Raw genomic sequence first — 23,765 nt, forward strand, 5'->3', positions numbered from 1 at the left:
GGGGGTTGGGCGCGTTCATGAAAGCACGGAAGGGAGGGGGAGGGGGAGGAGTCAGCTACGCTCTGTCTGTTTGAAAACAGTTCAAACATCAACAGGAAGTGACGTCGCACATTATTCGCTTAGAGCGCCTTTAAACTAATCTTTGTGCAGTAAACCGTTTAAATAACCATTTCTGACTACACAATACATGTCACATTTAAAACAATCAAATTAACTTATAAAACACCTTACATTTTGAGATTTAAGACTACTGTGAGGTTATCATAACTTAAGACAGTTTCCTTTTTGAGAATTTGAATTATTCTTTAGTTTAGTTTTTTTAAGAACATCCTTAAGGGAAAAAATAAGATTTTTTAAGATGCTTTTCTGAGAATATAAAATATTCTTAACTTTTTTCCTAAGCTTGAAAAAAACAGTGGCAGTGAAGAAGAATTTTCTTCTTATGAATGTTTTGTGAATATGGCCCCAGATTTGTGATTTAAAAAATTATTTGGCAGTAGACAACCAGTGCCTACGCAGCCCACCAGATTGTGCTCCGTGGTCCACCGGTTGAAAATGTAGTGCACCACATCACCTGACATCAGCAGCAAGGAAAAAATAGGGAATTCCCCAGTGTCCAATTTACAAGGTGATATGAATGGATTGGTTTTAGTGTTTGCTGATGTCATGAAGAAATTAAAAAGATCACAGGTTTACATTGACACCGCAGGGGCACTGGATGCTTTAGAGCAGCACCGGATTGCTGTCCCACCCACAGATCAATTAAATATACGGGCCCGTAATGTATAGTATCAAGCATAGTTAGGCAAGTTGATATGTGAGATCTAAGTGGTCACTGCTTCATGCACCATCTTTCTTTATGTTTGTCCATGTCATCAGTCAACAGACGTTATCAGCACTGATCTGCTTGTGAAAGCTATACCTGCTGATCTGTGTCCTCAAGTCTAAATGTGCATTCCCAAACATTTCTGATTTTCATTATTGACATCTGGAGAAGATTAGATTTCGTTGCATGCGTGTAAACCTGCAAAACACAATTAGATCGGGTTGTTTTGCGTCTGATTGGGCCTCATTCAAATGTGGATCTAAGTCCATTACGTATCTGACATCTGGTCATCTGAACTACATCTGAACTCTGAACATCTGATTTGCTTAGTAATTCAGGAATTCCCATTATTGTTTAGTAAAATGATTGCATGGGAACTGTGAATCACGTACTGCTATTTACTTTCATTTAGTTGTTTATTTTTGCATGTCATCATACCTGTTTCATTTACCCATTCATTGTAGTCACAAAGACTTCATGAGCTGTATGTGATTCAGAAAACTCAGCAGCTGAAGTCTTACAAAATATGGTCTAGAATCGCTTATGAGTCTTTTGAGCTGTTTTTCTGACTCCTCACATGGTGGGCAACTGCTCAGGTCACTCATTATTGACCGTTTTGAGTCATGCTCAGTCTGAGAGGTCCGGTCAAATTAACATTATTCATTCCTCCCTGTGTTCTGAGATTTCTAAATAAATAGTTTTTAAATAAAACTTTCATAAAATTCAGAGTTTTAAAGATATTATCTTCAGATCTGAAACACAACAGGTTGTGGCTTTAGCTGCAGTGCATTTCTAGATTCTTTTAGGGACAATTTCAATTAGTTTTTTGTAAAGATGCATAAAATGTATTTTGTAAAGTTATTAGAATGTATTTTTCAGCCTTTCATAACTTTTTATTTTCACACAAAAAAATATTTCAGCAGTGTCTGCTTTCAGATTAAACCAAACTTATACTTTTAGTGCAAAGTCTTCATGAACTGTACCCAATTTAATTTTGGGTATGACTTTTGGTGTTTTCAAAAGAGGGGGTTAACGATTTATTGGTTAAATGTTGCCAAATTCAGAACTCTGCAGAAAAGTAGAGAACCTGGCAACACTGCAGACGGGGCAACGCTGCCTTGTTTTTAAACAAGCTTGTTGCACTGTAAGAAGCAGCGCTTGATAAACGTGCAGCTTGCGTTGTATAAACAAACACCATCTGACTTTTATGAAGTGCCCAGCTCGCGCTGTATGAAGCATGAGTGTCCACAATGTCTGACGGTGGTGCAGGAGCATGTGACGTCACAGACCAACAAATCTATAGAAAAAGTGTTGACAACGAAATTCATTATTGATTTTATGGATTAGTTGTTTTAGCCCTATGGAGGACCCAAAGCTTTCAAGCTATTGCATAGTACCCCACGGTTTGGTTTGGGTCAGGTCGGGTCACTTCGGCTTGGTTAGCTTTCCATCAAGTTTAGTATCAATTCAGAGTGGGAGGGATTATAGACGTGTTGTTATATTTGCGCTGCCTACTGCTGTGACATCCTACAAGTGAGAGTGTTGTTGCACATTTCCCCTGCATTTATTTATTTCTCAGTCCGCCACAAAATTAAAATTGACCACCACAAATAGATGTTTGCACATCTATTTGTGGCGTCAGTCGACGCGCTCTGCTGAACCTGATTTAAGCATATATGCGGACGTGCACATTGCGAATGTGCGGCCTCAAACTGCAAGTCTAGAAAAAAACTGTTATGTGTTCCTGTTTCACAACCTGTGGATGTTTTTCATCATTAAAATGGAGTTTGAGAACTTATAGCAGAGCACAGATGACAGCAGGTTTACTTGAGACAGCGCAAGCCTGCATGAAGGTAAAGCTACTCTTTTACATTATAGCGATGTTTCTCTCAGACCAATCAGGGATCTACAGTGTTTTCGCGTCATGTTTTGGTATCAGCTCAGGACGCTTGGAACCCCAACCGAGTTGGTACTAAAAAAAGTATTGGGTACTACGTACTGCACCCAGTGGAAAAGCCCCAAAAGTAAGCTGACCCGACCCAAACCAAACCATGGGGTACTATGCAATGAAAAAAGCGGCATTATAGAATAGATATTTCTGACTATATATTTCGACTGGAACAGTGAGTTTTGAAGCGATTGTTAAATGGCTTCACACGTGCATGCGGTAACGAACAGACAATAACTATAGCGTAATTAATGTAATACAATACATGTTATACCATTTCATAGAAATAGAATACTAAAATGTTGTAGACTGTCATGAGCAGTGAGTTTGTGCTGCAGTGCATGTCATTTAGTTTTTTTCTGTTTTAACAGATGATTCTCCGGTTAAAGAAGTCAGCAGGGTAAGTGAAGCATCATCACTTATGTGTGTTTCTGCAGAAATCCCAACCCTAAACATATTTAGTTTTATAAGTAATTTTGTGCATAACATATGAGTTTTTGCTGTGTGTAATTATTATGTATATATAAATACACACACATTTATGTATGAATTTAAGAAACATTTACATGTGTATATATATTTTTTTATTTTTCTAAATATTCTAAATTATATATAAAAAAACAATATTTAAATAAAACATTTCTTAAATATATAATATATATATATATATATATATATATACTGTATATGTATATATATATATATATATGTATGTATGTATGTATTTATGTGTGTTTAAATATACATAATATTTACACACATCACAAACTTATATATTATGCAAAAAAGTATTTTTTTTTGTATGAGATTAATCTAGATTAATCTACGCCCAACCCTAATATATACTGTATCAAATTTGTCAAACCTTGTCCTGTTCCCGGCTTTATGTTGCACTTGATGCTCTACATATCCTTCTGAAGCATCCCATCAGCTAAAGTTTATTTTAAACAAGAACCCTGTTTAATTGATGCTTTCCAAAGGAAAGAAGTTCAAACCTAAATTGAAATTGCTCTGAGCTTCAAGTTTGCTTTCACATGTAAAGAAGATTTTTGTTGAGTGGAAAACGGTCTTAAAAACTAAATTATTAAGCAAAGAAAACATTTATAAAACACATAGTCTTGCAGAGTGTCCCAAGTGAGGACGGGTTGTCTATATAGCACTTCATTGAAACATTATATTTCTGCAAAAAATCTCTCAACAACACACACAGCTGTTAAATATGAATGTGATGAACAATGACCTGTTAATGAGATCATCGGTGCTTTAATGGTCTAATACCACAGACACACACCTCAGATCTGAGCAATAAGGCAGAATGTTTTAGTGGACAGAGATGAAGAGGTTAATCAAGGCCGCTGAAAAGAGAGCACGGAGAAAAAGAGAATTTTTTTTTTTTTGGACATTGTGGATGTCGCCCATCTTCAGTACGTCACATCTTCGTCTACATAAACAGGATGTGTAGGGAGCTGTTCCCGCGGTGGAGAACCTCAAACACCCCTCATCCACCAGCCCACTTTGACCTTTCACACGGAGACAGAAATAGACATCCATGCTCGGCCCTGCACTGCAGTTCATCCTGCCAAATTTAGGGTCGCTCGCTATTTAAAACATACAGTATAAAGAGCACAACAGATTTAAGGAGATCAAGCAGATATAAGATGGTTTGTTGTGACTAATAAATGGTGCTTTGTGGAGCTTGACACACAAAGTGGTTTGTAGTCCATACAATAGCTTTGTGTAAGAAACGGTGCACTTATGTAAATCTTTCTTTCCTCTATAGCTCCCAGGACTCATAAGCAATGCTGTCATGTCTGGAAACACATTCAGTGATGTCCAAACACAGGACAAACGTCCTGGTAAAAGTTGTTATTAGGCACAAATACAGTTAGGGCCCTATTTTAACTCTTTCACCGCCAGCGTTTTTAAAAAAAGCTGCCAGCCAGCGCCAGCGTTTTTCATGATTTTCACAAGTGTTTAATGTCTTCCAGAAAATGTTCTTCTTCAAATATATAAACATACCAAATGAAAGAACAGACCCTCTGCTTTCAAACAACAAAAAAAAAAAAACGTTTTATCCTACCTTCAGTGGTTCTTTTGTAATCAGCTTTTGAATATGGGTAGGTTTCTGCAAAAACACCACATTTTGAGCAAAAAGCAGAGATAATTCCATTTTTGTGACGGACTTTTCATAAAGATCCCATTCAGAGCGATCTTTAAAACAGACACGGACATGCAGCCGCTTGCCATAGGGCAATACTTATAAAAAGTTGCGGTATTGCGGAAAGACGGAAAAACTCGTCATTGGCGGGGAAGCGTTTTCTCTTGATTGACGAGATATCTTAGACGCTTAGATCGTTAACTCTTTCCCCGCCATTGACGCGTCAATGGCGGGGAAAGAGTTAACGATCTAAGCGCATCGTCTAAAGCGCACAGCGCAACGTCTAAATGGGCGTGTCCGAATCCACTTTTGCTAATTTAACGACGGGAAAAATGGTTTGGGCCCTGAGCGCATGGTCGAAAAGGGTTGGTCAACCCTATGTGCTAAGCAAACCCGCGTTGTCGTCCCGTTTATAGGTGCATATTTCTAACGCGCTCATTAAATAACAAAAACAATATTGTGCCATTGACTTTAGAGCAGGTGTTTGTTGGTCAATGGCGTAGTCTATTTTAGTTGCCTCAAAATAGGAATGCACCAACAATGTGCCTGGACACACCTCGTTTTCAGACCAGAACGCCCATGGGAGCAAAAGGGGGCGCAAATGCATTTGCTATTTAAACAACGCGGCACTAAACATGAAAATTATCATTGCGCAGGGTGGAAACTAGCAAAAGACACTTGTGTCGTGCATTGCGCTTGGGTATAAGATAGAGCCCTTATAGTTTAAACATTGCAATTTGACATTTTGTATTTATTTCTGATATTTGACTGATGTGCAGTCACAGGTGTGCATACTGTATATCGGCTATTTTACAACAGCTTGAAATGTGGCTTGTCCAATCAGAGCCTTAATTATGAATCTCATCTTTTGGTTAAGCTCAGAACTTTTGCAAAGTCTTAATTGGCTTTGTTTGAGACAGTGAGACATCAAATGTGACTATAGTGTACAGATAATATGTGACCCTGTTTTAGACATTTTATAGTGGCCTTTTATTGTAGCCAGCCTAAGGCACACCTGTGCAATAATCGTGCTGTATAATCAGCATCTTGATATGCCACATAGAAAAACTGTTAGATCTTCAAGTTCAACTCATGAAAAATAGAGGCAAAAACAAAAGTGTTGCGTTTTAATTTTGTTCAATGTAGATTATGAGACTTGGATTTCACAGAAACGATCACATATAGTATACAGTGTGTGTGCATGTATTGTGTCTCTCTTGTGTCCAGCAGTATCAGGACACTAATATGCAGAGTGTCGTATATGAGCTCAACAGCTACATGGAGCAGCGATTGGACACTGGAGGAGACAACAAACTACTGCTCTATGAGTTGTGCAACATCATCAAAACAGGTCAGAACATCCACATTTCCCAGCATGCTATGCACCTCGGTAGGTCCACATGAGAGGAATTGAAATGATCATCATTTGTAAATAAAACCTGCCTCTTGCTTATTCCATGGTTTGGATTATTTGCTTATGCTTTTATAAACTACATGAATAAATGAGAATTTCAATATGTGCTTCAGAGGCACAAGGATACATTACTGTACATTGACTGGATACTTTACATTTTCCTCACGGTTTTTTGTATAAACCTATGCTTGGCTGTTTAACCAAAATGCTGGGTTGTTTCATAAAGATATTGCATTTATAACCCAACGGTTGATTTTGTTCATCTTTGACCAAACCAATGTTTGAATCAACCCAACTTTTTTAAAGTACTTCACAGACCTTTGACTGCACACATATGTATTATTAAATATTATTAAATGTAACTGTTTATTTGATCATTGTTCGGACGGCCTCTTGTGGCTTTTTTGGGATACTTGGGATTATTTTCAAAAGTAATGTCTGCTGAAAACATTAGACATGTGTATTAGCAATTATTAATTTTCCTCCTATAGATGCCATAAACAGAAGCGGACACAGGGTTCATTTCTGTCCGGTTAAATGGATGCTTTGGGGCTGTTATAAATGTCTGATACTTCAGTTTATGATACTCAGGTGATGAAAGAGTTTTCTGTCTTCACAGCCACAAAAGCAGATGGATTTGCACTTTATTTTCTTGGAGAATGCAACAATGTAAGTATGTTGTGTAATAATGGAGTAGATACAACCTTTTAACAACCTTTTCAGTCATCAAACCCATGAAATAATACAAATGGAAGTTTGGGAATTATTATATATTGACCCAAAAATATTAAATAAATTAGATTTTAGATTTTGTTTGATAACAACACAACAGATAAAGTGCATTCTTAAATGCTTTTTAGATGTGATTGAAGAAGTTTATGAATTATGTTATCTTTTTATTTATTCCAGCTTTTTGAGACCCAAACTGTTGACTTCAAAGCTGTAAATGAGGTGTAACGTGTACCCCAGGGGTGCAAATGCTTCCCAAAATCGCCCCAAAGAGATCCTATTCTAAAGAAAATGCCCATGAAACAATGTGTTTATCCTACTTTGGTTAATTGTATACAATTATATCATTATTACAGGCAAGAGGCCTACAGTATAGAGGATTATCACTGGCAGCTGCCAACCCACTCTCTAGCAACCAAAGAGAGTACCTTAGCAACCATTTGGCAAGACCTGTATCTATACATTAGAACAACATAGAAGCGTAGGAGTTGGCGCTTTTGTTGAGTATAGGGTTGCATAACGATTAATCGCAATTAATCTATAGCAAAAAAAAGGTTTTTGTTTACATCATATATCTGTGTGAACAGTAATTCTGTATTTATAAATATGCACACATGCATGTATAATTTTAAGACAAAATATATATTTATATATTAAGTATTTATATATTAATTATACATAAATATACAAATGTAAACATTTCTTAAATATATACATGCATGTGTGTGTATTTATTTAAACAAAGTAATTATATACACACACGTATATGATGTAAACAAAAACTTTTATTCTGCAATAGATTAATCGTGATTAATCGATATGCAACTCTAGAATATCATCATTGACAGCTGCCTAGCCAATCCCTAACAACCAACAAGAGTACACTAGCAACTAATTAGCAAGACCTGTATCTCTGCATCAGAACATTGTAGGGGGTTAGGTTAACGTTTCAGTGACCAATTCAGGATGTTTCTTAACTTTAAGCTGTTTTGTTGACGTGTGTCTCTCTTTGGCAGAGTTTATGTTTGTTCACTCCAACGGGGGCAAAAGAGGGGCTTCCTGGGCTCATTCCCTCCGGTCCCATCACGTTCGGGACCACCATCGCTGCTCACGTTGCAAAGACACGCAAGACACTACTTGTAGAGGACATCATGGGGGTGAGGCTTGCATTAACTCACAATATTTTACTCTGTGGACACTTTACTGTTTCAATAGAAGTTTTATAAAACAACCTGCGTAATTGGATATTATATCAAATCTAGCATCATTTGTTTTGCAAATATATACTTCGATATTTTATTATGTAATGTTGACACAAAACCCTGTAGTTGCACTAGCAGAGACATTGGGAGAGCCCTTGGGACATTTTCCCCATGTGACAACTAGCCCCAGTCTCTTACAGTGCATATCTATTTCTGTTCAGAGCAACTGGCCTTTAGAGATAGGGATCTAGATCTGTTTAAAGACATTCATACATGTGTATCCAGATGTTTCTCTCTGGAATGTATGTAGTGCCACATGTAGAGTTCTACAGAATTCCGTTTTGCATCCATAAAATTCCACACATTCCATATTTGTTAAAAGCATGATCAGATTATCCAAAATATTTAATTTAGTGTAACACTTTCAAGCAAATTCTGTTTGTAAACTAAGCAATTCGTGTATGTTTCTTTTTTTAGGATGAGCGGTTTCCTAACGGCACAGGGCAGGACTCAGGGATTCGTGTTCATTCTGTTTTGTGTCTACCCATCCTCACCGCCATCGGAGACCTCATCGCCATCCTGGAGCTTCACCGGCACCGGGGCAGAGAGCCCTTCAACCTCAGCCACCAGGAGGTACTCGGAGAGCGCCACTGAGAGCCACTGCTGGTATTTGTTACCCATGTGGCTCTGCTCTCAATTCTTTTAGTCAAGCTGAATTTATCCTCAGGACTATTGAAGGAATGTTCAGAGTTATTTTCAACTTAATGTCAATGATCAGCATCCACTCTCACCTTAAGTGTAAGCATGTGTTTTTCAATGTCTAGTGGGTTTCCCTGGCCGACATCGATAATTGTGTAAATCACTTTGGACTACCTGTCACAAAACCTGCAAAAAAGCAGCTTACTATAATCAAGCCTCGCCTTAGATGGTTACAGTCAATGGTCCGGATGCTTGAATGATAATCGAATGAGAATCACTTTTACGGTAACACAATTTACACTAATGCATTTAATGGAAGCAATGAGCGGGCAGCACTACATACAGTATAAATTTTTAAAATAGGCAGCTATCACACTGTTTTGAAAGTGTCATGATCCTAACAGCCTGAGAGCAACATTTCAGCATGAATTGTTTTGATAAGACAATTAAAGGGGCCATGTCTTAAGACTTTTTTAAGATGTAAAAAAAATCTTTGGTGTCGCCAGAGTACACATGTGAAGTTTTAGCTCAAAATACCATATGGATAATTTATTATGGCATGTTCAAATTGACAATTTGTAGGTGTGAGCAAAAATGTGCCGTTTTGGGTGTGTCCTTTAAAATGCAAATAAGCTGGTTTAATTCGAACTGATCGCAATGATGGTGGTTTGTTATTATTTTTTATTTTTTATCTCTGCACTATATGGCTGTGCCGTGGTTGGATAGTGCAGATTAAGGGGCGGTATTATTATAATAAAATCTCCTTATGACATCATAAGGAGAGCCAAATTTCAACAACACATTTTTTCACAAGCTTGCAGAGAATGGTTTATCAAAACTAAGATACTGGGTTGATCTTTTTCAAAATTTCTAGGTTGATATAAGTACTGGGGACCCAATTATAGCACTTAAACATGAAAAAAGTTAGATTTTCATGCCATGGCCACTTTAAATAATGTTTGACAAAGCCATTTTCCTTTTTTGTAGACATATTACTTTAAGCACTTTTCTTTTATTTATACAAACACTGTTGGGACAGGGATACGTTTTTTTTTTTGTTAATCGAAATAAATTACTGCACACTTCCATAGACATTAAATAAAGAAAATAACTCAATTGCAAAGAACATACTTCTGTGAACAAAAAAAAAGATTAAATACAGAAACTTGTCTAAAAGATATTGATAACTCAGTCAAGGTATTTACAGATACAACAATACTTAAAACATTGCAACATTGACCAATTTTCTTTACTTGTTAAATGAAAAAATGTCTGTTTTGGAAAAATATTTCAAAGTTGTCAGATTATATTACTCATCTTTGAGTACTTTAACAAAATATATAACAGATTTAATTTTTCATCTTGTGTTCTTGTAATATGTAAAACACATTTAAATGTAACCCAACACTGGGTACACTTAAAGTTCAAAATCTATTATAGAGAGTTTTGGCCTTTTTAGATAACCCTGCCCTGTTTTTCAGGTTGCAACAGCAAATTTGGCCTGGGCGTCTGTAGCTATACACCAAGTTCAGGTGAGTGCATTTGAGAAAAACAATGCGGTATTAAACCTTCCAGGTCGGGGTCTTCTTGGTTAAGCTGGTTCTGCACACGTGTTTTGATTTCTGCAGTCCACTGTGTACATGGATCAGGCTGCCGGTCGGCCCAGTGTAAGCAACCATTGAACATAAACGTGTCTCAGGAGGGGCAATTAATGACAGTCAAGGCTTGTTTGTATGTGAACAGTTGCTGGCTGTGAGTGACACCACTTTGGGGTTTTGATGTCCCTGTGCGTCACAGAAGCTCCCTCTGTGGGACCTGAACCTTCTCCAGAATTATCCCAGGCAGGCAAAGAAGCTTAAGCTCATTCTCGTGGGTTTTTGGAGAAAATATGCAAGATTTTATATTGTTGCAGTCGTAAGGCTAATTCACATTGATTTGATATATGGCAACAAACACAGACAAATTGCAACATTTTTAGACTGTGTGTACACCAAATAGTTTTTTCCTTAGCCAAGTGTATTTTTTTCAATTGCTGGCAATTTTAGCAACCAAAGCACCTCAGCTGAAATAAAGCTGCCAAGCGCCCATAGTTTCTGTTTTAAAGTCTCTGTTAACAGGAAGTCGCGATCGACAATACTTCAGTATTGTGACGTATTTCCGAGTGAAATGGAAAATCACAAGAGGAAAATAGTGGGCGTGGTTTGTGTTTCCACTATGAATTGATTGGGTATAGAAAAACAGGCATTTCATTCAGTAATGGAGCTCAAAAAAAAAAAAAAAATCGCCACAAAAGGATGGAAGTACATTACATTTTCAGATTTTGATTAAAGTTAGATTTTTTTTAAAATGGCACTCACGTATAAATTGTTTATAATGAACACTGCAATACTGTCATACTCAAACTTTCCTCTCATGTTTTCTTCTCAGGTCTGCAGAGGTCTCGCCAAACAGACAGAACTTAATGATTTTCTTCTAGATGTATCAAAGTAAGTGACTTTGTGTCTAATGTAGGGCTGTCAAAAGATTAATAGCGATTAATCATACAAAATTAAAGTTTGTGTTTGCATAATATATTTGTGTGTGTGTATTGTGTTTTTTTATTATGTATATATAAAGAGTTTGGTTCCAAAACACAATAAACACCATTAAAAAAATGAGTTACCACCAAAATCAGTATTGTATCATGTCAGTATTTAAAAGTAAATTCTTAATTTTACACAAAATCCAATATCCGCCGTGTTATTCTGCACTGTAAAAAAATTCCGTAGAAATTGCAGCTGGGTTGTCGGTAATTTACCGTAGATTTAAAGTTATGTTATTTACTGGCAATATTTTGTTCAAAGTTAAATGAACATTAAACATTTACAAGTCTTTGTCTTTACAGAATAAAACTAAAAAAACAGCATCAAGCAAAACATTCTGGGAAACAAAATCTGAAGCACAAAACAGAAAAATGTTGATGATGATTTCTGGTTCCCAGAATGCTTTGCATGAGGCTGTTATTGTATAGTTTTATTCTGTAAAGATAAAGACTTGTTAATATTTAAAATTTATTTAACTTTGAACAAACTCTTGCCAGTAAATAACATAAATGTTAATCTACGGTAAATTACCGGCAACCCAGCTGCAATAACATTGTAATTTCTACGGATTTTTTTTACAGTGTGTAATTTTTTCTCCCTTTTTTCCCAAAATGCAATAAATGCCAGTCCTCCTTCTCTGCAGAAAATGATTAAATCTGCTCAACAAATCACAGCGCACCATTTCACGCATTGTAAACAAACAAACAAAGGCAGTGCGTTGAATACACACAGAGTCCTAGTTTTCCTCATTTTTTACTTCGTGATCAACAAAAAAGAAAAACAAAAGAATACTTTTGATGACATTGATAAACCTGTGGTGGTTTTCTGTGGCGGGGAAGAAACGTAAGCCATCAAAATCGAATAATTTAGGCGAGAGGCACTCGGGAGACGGAAAAATGCCGGCTGTTGTTTGTTCTCACACGACAGCATCAAGCTTCTATCATGCTGATCGCTGTTAAAAAAGTTCAGCGACGACGTCCCAAGGATGACAGCAGCAATGACAGTGTTCTTAATATGACAAAGTAAGTGTTTTGATTAATGCCATTAATGTTTATTTTTTAAATCAGTGTATATCACTAGTCAACTAAATGAATATAACATGGCAAAGATAATTGCACATTTATATATTGAGTCAATAGATTTATTGCATTTTGTGGAAAAGAGAATCATTTTTTTATAATAAATCTATGAAAATCAGTTTTTTATGTTTTTTTAACCTAAAGATGCTATGTGAAAGTTTGTAACAGGCAATTAGGGATGGGCATTCGATTAAATTTTTTTAGTCGATTGTCGGGAGAATTAACAATCGACTATCGATTTTCATTAATATTTTTATAATGAAAAAATAATTATTTAACTTTTATAATTAAAAAATGTTGAATACAAAAACAGCGTGTTTCCCTCCATGAGACCTTTATTACAAGATCAACTTGTGGCAGACAGTTAAACTACATTTAGTTAGACAAACGGAACATATATGCACTTGAATATGCGGTGCTCTAAAGCAGCGGAACCTGCAGCTGCGAGCCCCATTCTTAAACAAAGACCTCATTTGTTCCAAAAAATCATGACCTCTTCATGATTATTTTTTTGAAATCAAAACGGAAGGTCACAGATAACGGAGTATGGTGTCAAATATTGCACCCTGGTGGTAAAATGTTGAATTGCTGCCACACAGTGAAATTCATTTAATTGCTTCAAGACACACGCTACGCTAGGCAACGCAACCTGCATTAGATAAAAAAAAAAGTATTCGATTAATCAATAACAAATTAACGTCATCGACTAAATTCTTAATGATCAATTATCGATCGTCGATTAATCATGCCCATCCCTACAGGCAATAGTGGTTTACATCTTGTCACGTTCTTGGTATAGAAAACACGTTTTTACCCAAATTAGTCGAAAAGGATTTATTGCATTTTGGAACCAAACTCTTTATGTATACTGTAAATACACAAATGCATGTATTCATTTACAAAATATATATTAATGTTTATGTGTGCGTGCGTGCGTGCGTGTGTATTTAATTTTAAATATAATATAAAATATATCAAAATCTACATATATAATGTCAAACAATGTCTGTCAAAATTAACGTGTTAACGCAAATTCATTTTAAAGGCACTAATGTTATTAACATGCGATTAATGCAGCCCATAGTTGGATAAATTGAGACGCGTCTCACTACCATTATGAGCCTACATTTGAAATAACGAACTTGAGCGTGCAAAAGACGCGATATGTGAATCACCCCTTAATGAGTCAGAGGTTTTCGTAAACATAAGACATTAAGCCCTTGTCTAGCGATCCCAATGCTCTAAATAGTCGTTGAACATCTAAAATTATGAAAAAAGGGCAATATCTTCTCCAAAACCTTAAAGTTTTTAAACATTTACTAGCAACATTCTATACTGTTTGTTTTCAAAAGCAATTTGTGGCATTTAATTTACAAAAATGCAATGTTAATAATTATATTTAATTAATTTAAAACAGTTTACTAATTTACATTTAAACTTTCTTGGGAACTACAGTAGGGATGTTTAACATAAAGTCAACTGCATTCCTTGTATGGTGAAATTTATCATTGAATCATAATAATAAAGAAAAATAAGTTTCAAGGTAAACAATTTCATTTATAGAATATTAATGCAGTATGTTATATTTACATTTGCAATATGTTATTTTTATATTTCTTTGGATGCAGTTACAAAAATACAAAATGTATTTCATACAAGTTCATTCACATAAGGTGTAGTATGCAGAAAAAGCTGTGATGCGGCGCTCAGTGTGAACAAAACCGGACACTGCTGGGATTTTTTAAAAGCACAGCGCTTCCATTGGAAACAGTTGAAGACACGCCCCCTAAGAGCTCCTGCATACAGTGCCGCTGCTAGCCATTTTGGTGCCCTAAGCATAATTCCTTTATAATGCCCCCCACCCCGACCCTGAGGAAAAAATTTTTTTGTTTTTGCCAGTTTAATTTTTTATTACCAAACATATAACTTTATAGCAGAAAGTAATATCTTCACAGCTTTAGCCAACACCCACTAAACATTTGAAAGTGCAAACTTTTATAGAATAGCAAAATTAAATTATCAAAATAATCCAGACATGTTTTTCCAAGCACAATGTCACTTTAAATAAATTACATTAAATAAACATCAATAAGGAAACAAGAATACTCAATATTCTTTAATAAAACAAAGATTCAGAGAACTAAGTGTCACAGTAATGTTTGCTTCATATCATATATAATGACGTTTTATATATTTAAGAGTCATGAATTGTTAGCCTACCATGTGCACTGACTGCTAACGTTAACTTTTACTGAGAAAGTATTAACCACCGTCACGTCAAAATAAACCACAAAATAAACTACTGCTCAATATCTAAAGAAACGTAGTAAAGAAAGTAACAGCTGCGTCAGTTATTTGTAAAATGCATATGCATTGGTAATGTTTTACAGTAAAATCTCAATTTAGCTTTATAAATTATAACAACATAGTTTCCTAACATTAATGTCAGCACAGAAAGCTCGAGGCGCATTACGATTAGCAGCAGCTGCAGCCCATGCACATTTCCCTTTATTAAGGAATTATTAAACATGATGGACTTAACTGCAAGTGATGCACGGGCATCATCCCGCAGTTTCTTCTTTTTTCCGATCCTGACTACTGCTGTCTTTTCGGCGACATTTCCAAAAGTTGCCTACTGACTGTCCGTTTCTCAATTAGAAGGCTGCAGCCTGCGCGAGGTCGCATATGCAGGCTGCATACGTCATCAAGCCTGGTTTATTTCAGTTAACTGAACATTACATTAGCAACTCATAAGCATATTACAACAATGTACAATTAACTAGGAATAATAGTCAACTTTATAATTGTTAATATTACGAAATAAGAAAGTTTTGATGACGTATACAGCCTATAAATGCGACCTCTGGAGGCTGCAGCCTTCAGATTGAGAAACGGCCTTTATCAAACTTCGTCAGGCGCCCGCGCGATCAACCGGCACGGACCATCAAAGGCTGGGGGGCATACTTTCTAGACTAGAGCAAATAAATTATCTCGTTCCCCCTTTTTTGTAACATATACATTGATAAAAAGTGCCTAATAATATTTCTATAGGCTAATGAAATAATTTCAGGATTAATTTTTTTTTCATTGGGCTATTATTTTTGGTGCCCCCTCAGCATGTGGTGCCCTACGCACAGCGCGTGATGCGCGTTATGGGAGCGGCGGGGCTGCCTGCATAGCTTTGTGGTAGAGCATACGCCTTATTCAGATTTCTATGTATTTTCTGAATGACTAAATGACCCGCATCCCGGTACGTTTATCCCTCACAGCCTCGTTTTAGAATCAACATGGCGGCAGGCTGAATAAGGCGTATTGCGTTAGCAGCGCAAAATGTCATAGGTTCAAACCCAGGAAATTTTAAATGCACTTTAAGTTGCATTAAATGAAAGCATCTGCCAAATGCATGAATGTAAATGTAAATCAAAAATGATTTTATGTTACAATAGTCATCACAATCAATTTCCCTTTAAAACTGACAGATCTTTTCCCTGTATTTTCATTTCAAACAGAACATACTTTGACAACATAGTGGCAATAGATTCTCTACTTGAACATATCATGGTGAGTATGTTTTGCTTCTCTCAGTAGCGTCACATGCTCGCTCACGAGGACAAACTTGCTGTTCTCCTGTCGCTCGTCTGTGTCACCATCAGCGCTGAAGAAATTTGTGCTATGAAAGGCCTTCTCTTATTTGTTTGCCATGTTCTGTGATAACCCCCATCAGACGCTGCTCGACCCAGCAGCCTTGGGCTTGTTGTTAAATGTCCTCTCATTTACGCACATGTTTGTGTTCTCGAGGTCTCGCACGCACGGACACAAACAAAGTGAATTCATACACTCAGTGTATCAGATAACTCCCTTTAGTCTCTGTCCTGTCTTTCCTGTTGAGCGAAGCAGCACAGGAAGTGACGCAAGCCGGTCAGGACGAGGACAGACTAGATGTCTGACACTTTCCCAGAATCTGTCAAATCTCTTGTTTTTCCAAGTGTATACTTTCAAAGCAAGTCATGTGTCAGATTTTTTTTATTTGGCAAACATTTCCTAAAGCAGAAGTTTCGTTGGGGGATAAAGTGTGATGTGAAACAAAGTTGTGAAATGAATTAGAAAGAAGACATCAGTTGCGTACAGTATTTAAGTATTTAAGCAATTTATTTTTGTTTGCTTGGAATGTATATTTATGCACAATTTATGTTATTGTGCATAACTAAAGCATTTTAACATAAGCCTTTGAATGCAAAGATATTAATGATTTTAACACAACTTTAATCAATGTGTATACAATTTAGATTAGTATTATCGACACTGTCAGAAAAAAATGGTCAAAAAATGGTCCATAGCTGTCACTGGGTGCATACAGTATTAATATCTCAAAGATACATTTTGGTACCAAATGTTTACATGTCTGTACCTAAATGGTACTTTTTTAAATGGTACCCCTCCAATGACAGCTTGGGACCATTTTTGACCACTTTACCGGACAGTGTAATATATAATGCAATATGAGAACATAACATTTTACAAAAATAACTTTTATGTACTAGTGACCTCAAAATGACCAAATACTGTCTCTGGAATAAAATTGTAGTATTTCAGTAAACTGTGCATGCATTGTTTTGTTGTGGAAATGTTAAACAGGAAATGCATGTGTTGCATTTGTGTTTCAGATATATGCAAAAAACCTGGTTAATGCGGACAGGTGTGCGCTCTTCCAGGTGGATCATAATAACAAAGAGCTCTACTCTGACCTGTTTGATATCGGTGAGGAGAATGAAGGGAAACCTGTCTTTAGGAAAACCAAAGAAATTAGGTGAGCGTTGACAATCCCTCACCATACCCGTCAACTTAAACCATCCCTGTCTGATTTTGGAGAATAAACTGATGTTTAAATGTAGGAAATACACAGAGCAGTGGCATTTTTTAATCTGTTGACCATAAATGTCCTGCTGGCTGCACAAAATTCATCTGGTTTACAGTTATCAGACACCTCACAAAAAAATAACAAAGTACAGCGGCTAAGAATAAACCATACTAGCGAGTATTAATGTAACACATAGAAGAGAGTTCTAAGCTAAGCCAATGTTAGCTGACTCCCAGGAGGTTGAAATAAATACTAGGAGAAAAGTCCTTGGGAGAAATAAAAACCCTTGAGATGATCCTATAGAAGATATACTATATTGTGAATACTATATTATCAATTTTATGTGAACTAAAATGTTAAAGGAAGCGGTTGGTTGTTGCAGGGCAGACTTAGGCAAGCCAGGAAAAAAATACTATATATTAAAGGGATAGTTCGGCCAAAAATGATATTAAACCCATGATTTACTCACCCCCAAGCTGTCCGAGTTGCATATGTCCATCGTTTTTCAGACAAACATATTTTCGGATATTTTAGAAAATGTTTTAGAACTTTCAGTTGATTAATTGTAATGTTACGGGGTCCACGAACTTCAAGTCCAAAAAAAGTGCGTCCATCCTTCACAAATTAAATCCAAACGGCTCCAGGATGATAAACAAAGGTCTTCTGAGGGTAATCCGCGCGGTTTTGTTGTAGAAATATCCATATTTAAAAATGTAAAAAGTAAAATGTATACACTATAAAAAGTGAAAGTTAGATTTACTTGGTTACATTTAAAAAAGTAATTTTTTAACTTGAATTTTTTAAGTTTTTATCCTTTAAATTTTCACTTAAAGTGAGAAAATTTAAGTTGATAATACTTTGTTTTTTAACAAGTATATTCAACTTTCACTTTTTACAGTGTAAATGTTGAGGTGTGTTTCCATTGCCATTGATGAGTTATTTCATCAATGAAGAGAAAAAGTGTCCCTGCCAAGGACAAGTTTTTACGGCTATCATTATTTCCGCTACTATGCACAAGGTGGTGCTTTTATCCAACTTATAAAACATGAGATAGGATGAAAGGTTTTTTATTTTTAAAGCAGATGGTCTGTTCTTTATTTGAGAAATTGTATGTTTATAAGAAAATGTTCTGGAAGGCATTAAACTTTTCACAAAAAAATCATAAAAAAATAAAAAATACTGGTGCTGGCTGGCAACTTTTTCTACAAATGCTGGTGGTGAAAGAGTTAAATGTATACAATTTATCAGTATGTGTGTTTTATTGGAAACAAACCTGTGACATTTGCAGAACATCTGAACCCCATAGGACATTTCAGACATTAACCTTGAACCCCATCCACAGGTTTTCTATAGATAAGGGAATAGCAGGTCAGGTTGCACGAACGGGAGAAGTTTTAAATATTCCAGATGCCTATGCAGACCCTCGTTTCAACAGGTAAGAAGATTTTCATTTTTGCATTATCCCCAGTTAGCACCGCAGATAAATGCAAAAGTAAATTTGCATTTTAAACCATTTTTAAACTTCCATTGGTTAGACAAACAGTTACAGTATTGTTTGGTATTTATCTTGCTATGTACTATAGCAACAAAAGTTTTTTCTTTATTATTACCTCTCATTGAATCTCATATTTCAGGTCATAATTCACTTTGAAATCAAAAGAAACACAAACTAAATTATTATAATTTGTTTGTAAATTATGACATGCATTATGAGTTTTACCAACAGATTGGCTTAAAATCCCACAAAACACTGTATCATTATTGTAGGTGTTGTAATAGATATTTCAGATAAAAGAGGCTTTCTGATTTAAGTAAATCTAGAGTAAGTTGATTAAGTTAAGCAGCTTCAGATGAAGCAGCACTTGAAAGCATTGGGTCTTTAACTCAATCATACAAGCATTATAGGTTTTCTGGCTCGCCTGTGTATTTCCCTGTTGTCCGTTCTGCTTTTCACAGAGAAGTAGATCTCTACACTGGCTACACGACGCGTAACATCCTCTGCATGCCCATAGTGAGCCACGGGAGTGTGATCGGCGTCGTTCAGATGGTGAATAAGCTGGGAGGAAGTGCCTTCACGAAAACTGATGAAAACAACTTTAAAATGTTTGCTGTCTTCTGTGCTTTGGCCTTACACTGTGCAAATGTAAGTGCTTGTAGAGTTGACATTGACCTGCAATCTAGGAGGACGTCTGTAGTCAATGATGTACCACAAACAATGATTAGAGCAGGGCCGAGCAACCATTATACTCTAAACGAGGGAGCGTGCTATTTGAAGTACCAGGGTGAATGTTACAGTACCCAATGTATATTCATAAGTAGTTATCAGGTTTATAGTTTGCCCCGGTATGGTCATGATGTCCTACCCCCCAAATTTCACATAAGACTCATAGCACCTTTTACAGTTATTGAAGCATAAATGAATAGTTCACCCAAAAATAAAAATTAGCCTATGATTTACTTATGACTTAATGCCATACTACTTTTTGTGCATTTGACTTTTTTTCTTCATCTGAACACCATTAAATTCAATCCTGTCTATTTCTGCCCTTGTAATGGGACTAAATATCAATGATTTGGTTCTGTAATTCTGTGTGTATGTGATGTATTTACGTTAGACTGAAGGAAAATGAAGGTTAAAGTAGGTGTAAAGTCTGATATTAAAGGAGGGGTGTGTGATTTTTGAAAACACTTTGGAAAAGAGAGTCGGGCCGACTACAAAAACACAATCACCAAGGAACGTGTCTCCTAACCTACATTATTGTCTGGGTTGAGTATGTGTGGTGCGGGTCTATCAAAAGAAGTTCCAGATTCCATCTGGGTAGGGGCGTGTTTGTTTAGGTGATTTCAAATAACAACATTGGCTTTCAGAGATCATGCACCCCACCTTTAAATGTGTTTTCAGTTTGTCACACCACATAAAACATGTTATTAACCATTCAGCCAAATTTGAATGATTAAAAAAAGCGGGAAGTAAATGAAATACATTTTCAAAATCATGGAAAGATATGCAGGGTTATCTTCTTTCAAATGCTGGGGGCGTGGCCTAAAACCATGCCCACTCATGAGAAAGATGCCACCCATCTCTTTCTAACACAGCTGCAACCTGAATTGATGCTCACAGTTATGTTAGGGGCGGGTCCATGCTTGGTAGCTCCACTGCATCATCGAGCCACCATTTTAGCCCCGCCCAAATAATCCTGAACACTTTTTCCAAACTGTTTTTCCACACTGTTGGAATTAAACTCCACAATTCAGTACTACATAGTTAATATTCTTTGTAACGTGTTTCAGCAATAGCTTTTTTAACATTTATAATGTGTTTAGAAACTGTTTCCTGAAATGACTTGAAGAATTTTACGAACAAGATTCTTTTGTTACCACCAATTTATAATACAATACATAAATAGCTAAAATCACTTAAAGAGGACATATCATGAAAATCTGACCTTTTCTATGTTTAAAGGACAAGTTCGGTATTTTAGACTTAAAGCCCTGTTTTCAGATTGTTTATGGTGAAATAGAACGGTTTTGACTGAAATTTCGACATTTGCGATTTTTGTGTGAGCATATCAGTGAACACCCCTGACCACTCGGTGAGTTTCACGTCTTTGTAAAGAAAGTTTAATGCATTTTAGGAAGGATTGTTCCAGTGCACCATTAAACCCATTGTAAAGGTGGGATATGAAACACAAACACGCAAAAATTCTCAGGGCAGCCGCAAATGTCGAAATTTCAGTCAAAACCGTTCTATTTCATCATAAACAATCTGAAAACAGGGCTTTAAGTCTAAAATACCGAACTTGTCCTTTAAGTGCTATAATTGGATCCCCAGGTTGCTTCTTTCAACCTAGAAAATTTGAAAAATAACCCAGTAACTTATTTTTGGTAAACCATTCTCTGCCAGCACCCAAAAACACACCTACAAAGTGGACATTTTAACGTTTTAAAATAAATTATCTGTGAGGTATTTTGAGCTAAAACTTCACATATGTACTCTGGGGACACAAAAGATTTATTTGACATCTTTAAAAGTCTCATAATATGACGTCTTTAATTATTTTTCATGCTGTAGGCAGATAGATATCTGTTATATATGAACAGTAATACCACACAGATGATATTTTGCATAAATATTTTGCATTTACGTATATGGGGTGTATATTTGTGTGTGTGTGTCTGTAGATGTATCACCGGATAAGACATTCAGAGTGTATTTACCGGGTGACAATGGAGAAGCTGTCTTACCACAGTATCTGCACGTCAGAGGAGTGGAAGACCCTCACGCAACTCTCACTTCCTTCAGTTATATATAAAGAGATTGAACTGTGAGTTCACTTTCTCATACATCAATGCCAAAAAATGTCTTTAACTGATATATTTTTTATTGAGCAATTATTATAATGTGTGGTTGTGACTCTAAAATTATAATGAAATTGAATCTTAAATAGATGTGTTTATTCACTGAATATTTATCGCATTGTGCTTGCAAACATGTAATAAAAAACGGTCAATTGGTTTCATAACAGACTCCAGCTCTAAATTCTCATGAGATGTGGATGATATGTGCACTTACAGTATTGTGCATCAGTTAAATGTTATAATAATGTTTAGTAGATGTGATATATATCACAAAAAAAAAAATATATATATATATATATATTATAAAAAATGTTTTCGTATGTCTTTCTAAGGTTTCACTTTGACATCGCCCCTTTTGAAGAACTTTGGCCTGCAATCTTTGTGAACATGGTTCATAATTCATGCGGTGAAAGCAGGTAAATATGTATAGCAACAGGAAAAGACATTCTTGCGTGGTAAAAGATGGCTCTGTGGATTTAACAAAATCAATAAACATATGAAGAGCTCAGATACAAAAGCCTCTAAATGCCACCTCAGTTAAAAATGAGATCATGATATTAACCGTATCCTCTCAACATGTATTATAGACCAAACACTTTTGCTTCATTCAGAAATACAGTTTATTTGGCAGAATACATCAACAGTGTGAAAAAAATGCCCATTTACAAGAAAACATGTCAGACACATTTAGGGATTTACCATCTGAGCTCTTCATATACAGGAACATGCATAATAAGAGAATCTTTTTTTTCTTGCATTTTTTATTACATTCTATGGTAAACTTAAACATTCAGACTAACTTAAACATTACATTAACATAATAAACATAATTCTTTACATTCCTACCACCCCCCCAAAACAAAGTTTTTGTTTTACACACACAACATACGCTTATAAATGATATAAACCAGCATGGTCATATTAAAGCATAACTAAACCCCTGGTCAGAGCCTGACTCCACCCACTGGCAATATTTGAAAAATGCAAGAAAAGTGGGCAGATCCCAACGGAGATAGAGGGGACAAACTGATCTTGTACCAAGGGTGTGGTGAGATCGTAACAAGGGCGTGGTGAGCATGAACCTGCTTACATAGGATACCGCAACATCCAACATGAAAATTCAACTGCAGTAGCCACCATTCAACCTGAAGAGGGCAGCACTCAGGCGTTTTTTCACAGTTACGTCACCTCAAGCTGCGCGCGCAATGCGGTTGCAGAAAAACAGTGGAAATGAGAATTAGACACGAGTGAAAAGAGCAAGATAACTCACTAAAAAATGTCCTTTTGTGCTGTTAAGTGTCAGAATAAGAATGCCAAAGAAGATGGCTTTCATTTTTATAGAATACCATCGTCGAAGACATCATTTGAAGATAAACGTAGGTGTTTATGATTACAATAAGCCCTTAAACGGACAGAATGGAGCAAGGAAATCATCTGGAAATCTTTTAATAATTAGAATAGAAAATAAGTAGAGAAGATGTCCGGTGTTCTGTCGAAGTCTGTTCCCTCCATGTGTTTCTTCTTGTAGCATTTTTATCACGTTACAATTATAATTTATTCAGAATAAATGTTTTTTATACTGAAAAAGCAATAATATCACATTTTTTTTATATTTCATAATTTTTTCGTTTTCTATTATTTATTTTTATTTCCTTATATCTTAGCTTATGTCTTCTTCCTGTTTGTTCTAAAATGATTATGTTTACATACTTAATAAATATATAAATATAGCACACACACACACACACATGATGTGAAGTGTTATTAATATATAAACAGGCCTTTTTAATGTATGTTTAAACATAATACTTTTATAATAGTTTTAGAACAAACACGTAAGATAAATATAAGGAAGAAATAAGAGAAAACAGGAAAATTATGAAATATTTAATAAACGCTATTATATATAAT

At 35.9% G+C, this 23,765-nt stretch overlaps 1 protein-coding gene across 4 annotated transcripts in view; it reads left to right on the top strand.

The window, feature by feature from the left end:
• The window catches only part of pde10a (phosphodiesterase 10A), a 132,717-nt gene that overhangs the window by 93,621 nt on the left and 15,331 nt on the right, over nucleotides 1-23,765 (top strand). For 2 of the 4 annotated variants that reach the window (XM_073812866.1, XM_065251199.2), the window contains exons 3-15: nucleotides 3,146-3,174; nucleotides 6,160-6,283; nucleotides 6,966-7,015; nucleotides 8,092-8,232; nucleotides 8,755-8,910; nucleotides 10,458-10,508; nucleotides 11,404-11,462; nucleotides 16,147-16,198; nucleotides 17,302-17,444; nucleotides 18,838-18,930; nucleotides 19,452-19,638; nucleotides 21,678-21,820; nucleotides 22,187-22,270. In XM_073812866.1, the coding sequence (XP_073668967.1) occupies nucleotides 3,146-3,174; nucleotides 6,160-6,283; nucleotides 6,966-7,015; nucleotides 8,092-8,232; nucleotides 8,755-8,910; nucleotides 10,458-10,508; nucleotides 11,404-11,462; nucleotides 16,147-16,198; nucleotides 17,302-17,444; nucleotides 18,838-18,930; nucleotides 19,452-19,638; nucleotides 21,678-21,820; nucleotides 22,187-22,270 (1,312 nt within the window). The remainder of the gene's footprint in view (nucleotides 1-3,145; nucleotides 3,175-6,159; nucleotides 6,284-6,965; nucleotides 7,016-8,091; nucleotides 8,233-8,754; nucleotides 8,911-10,457; nucleotides 10,509-11,403; nucleotides 11,463-16,146; nucleotides 16,199-17,301; nucleotides 17,445-18,837; nucleotides 18,931-19,451; nucleotides 19,639-21,677; nucleotides 21,821-22,186; nucleotides 22,271-23,765) is intronic. The other 2 variants (XM_065251209.2, XM_065251218.2) reach the window with 1 other exon arrangement.

The sequence above is a fragment of the Paramisgurnus dabryanus genome, chromosome 20 (assembly GCF_030506205.2).
Source record: "Paramisgurnus dabryanus chromosome 20, PD_genome_1.1, whole genome shotgun sequence".
In the NCBI taxonomy this organism is placed as follows: domain Eukaryota; kingdom Metazoa; phylum Chordata; class Actinopteri; order Cypriniformes; family Cobitidae; genus Paramisgurnus; species Paramisgurnus dabryanus.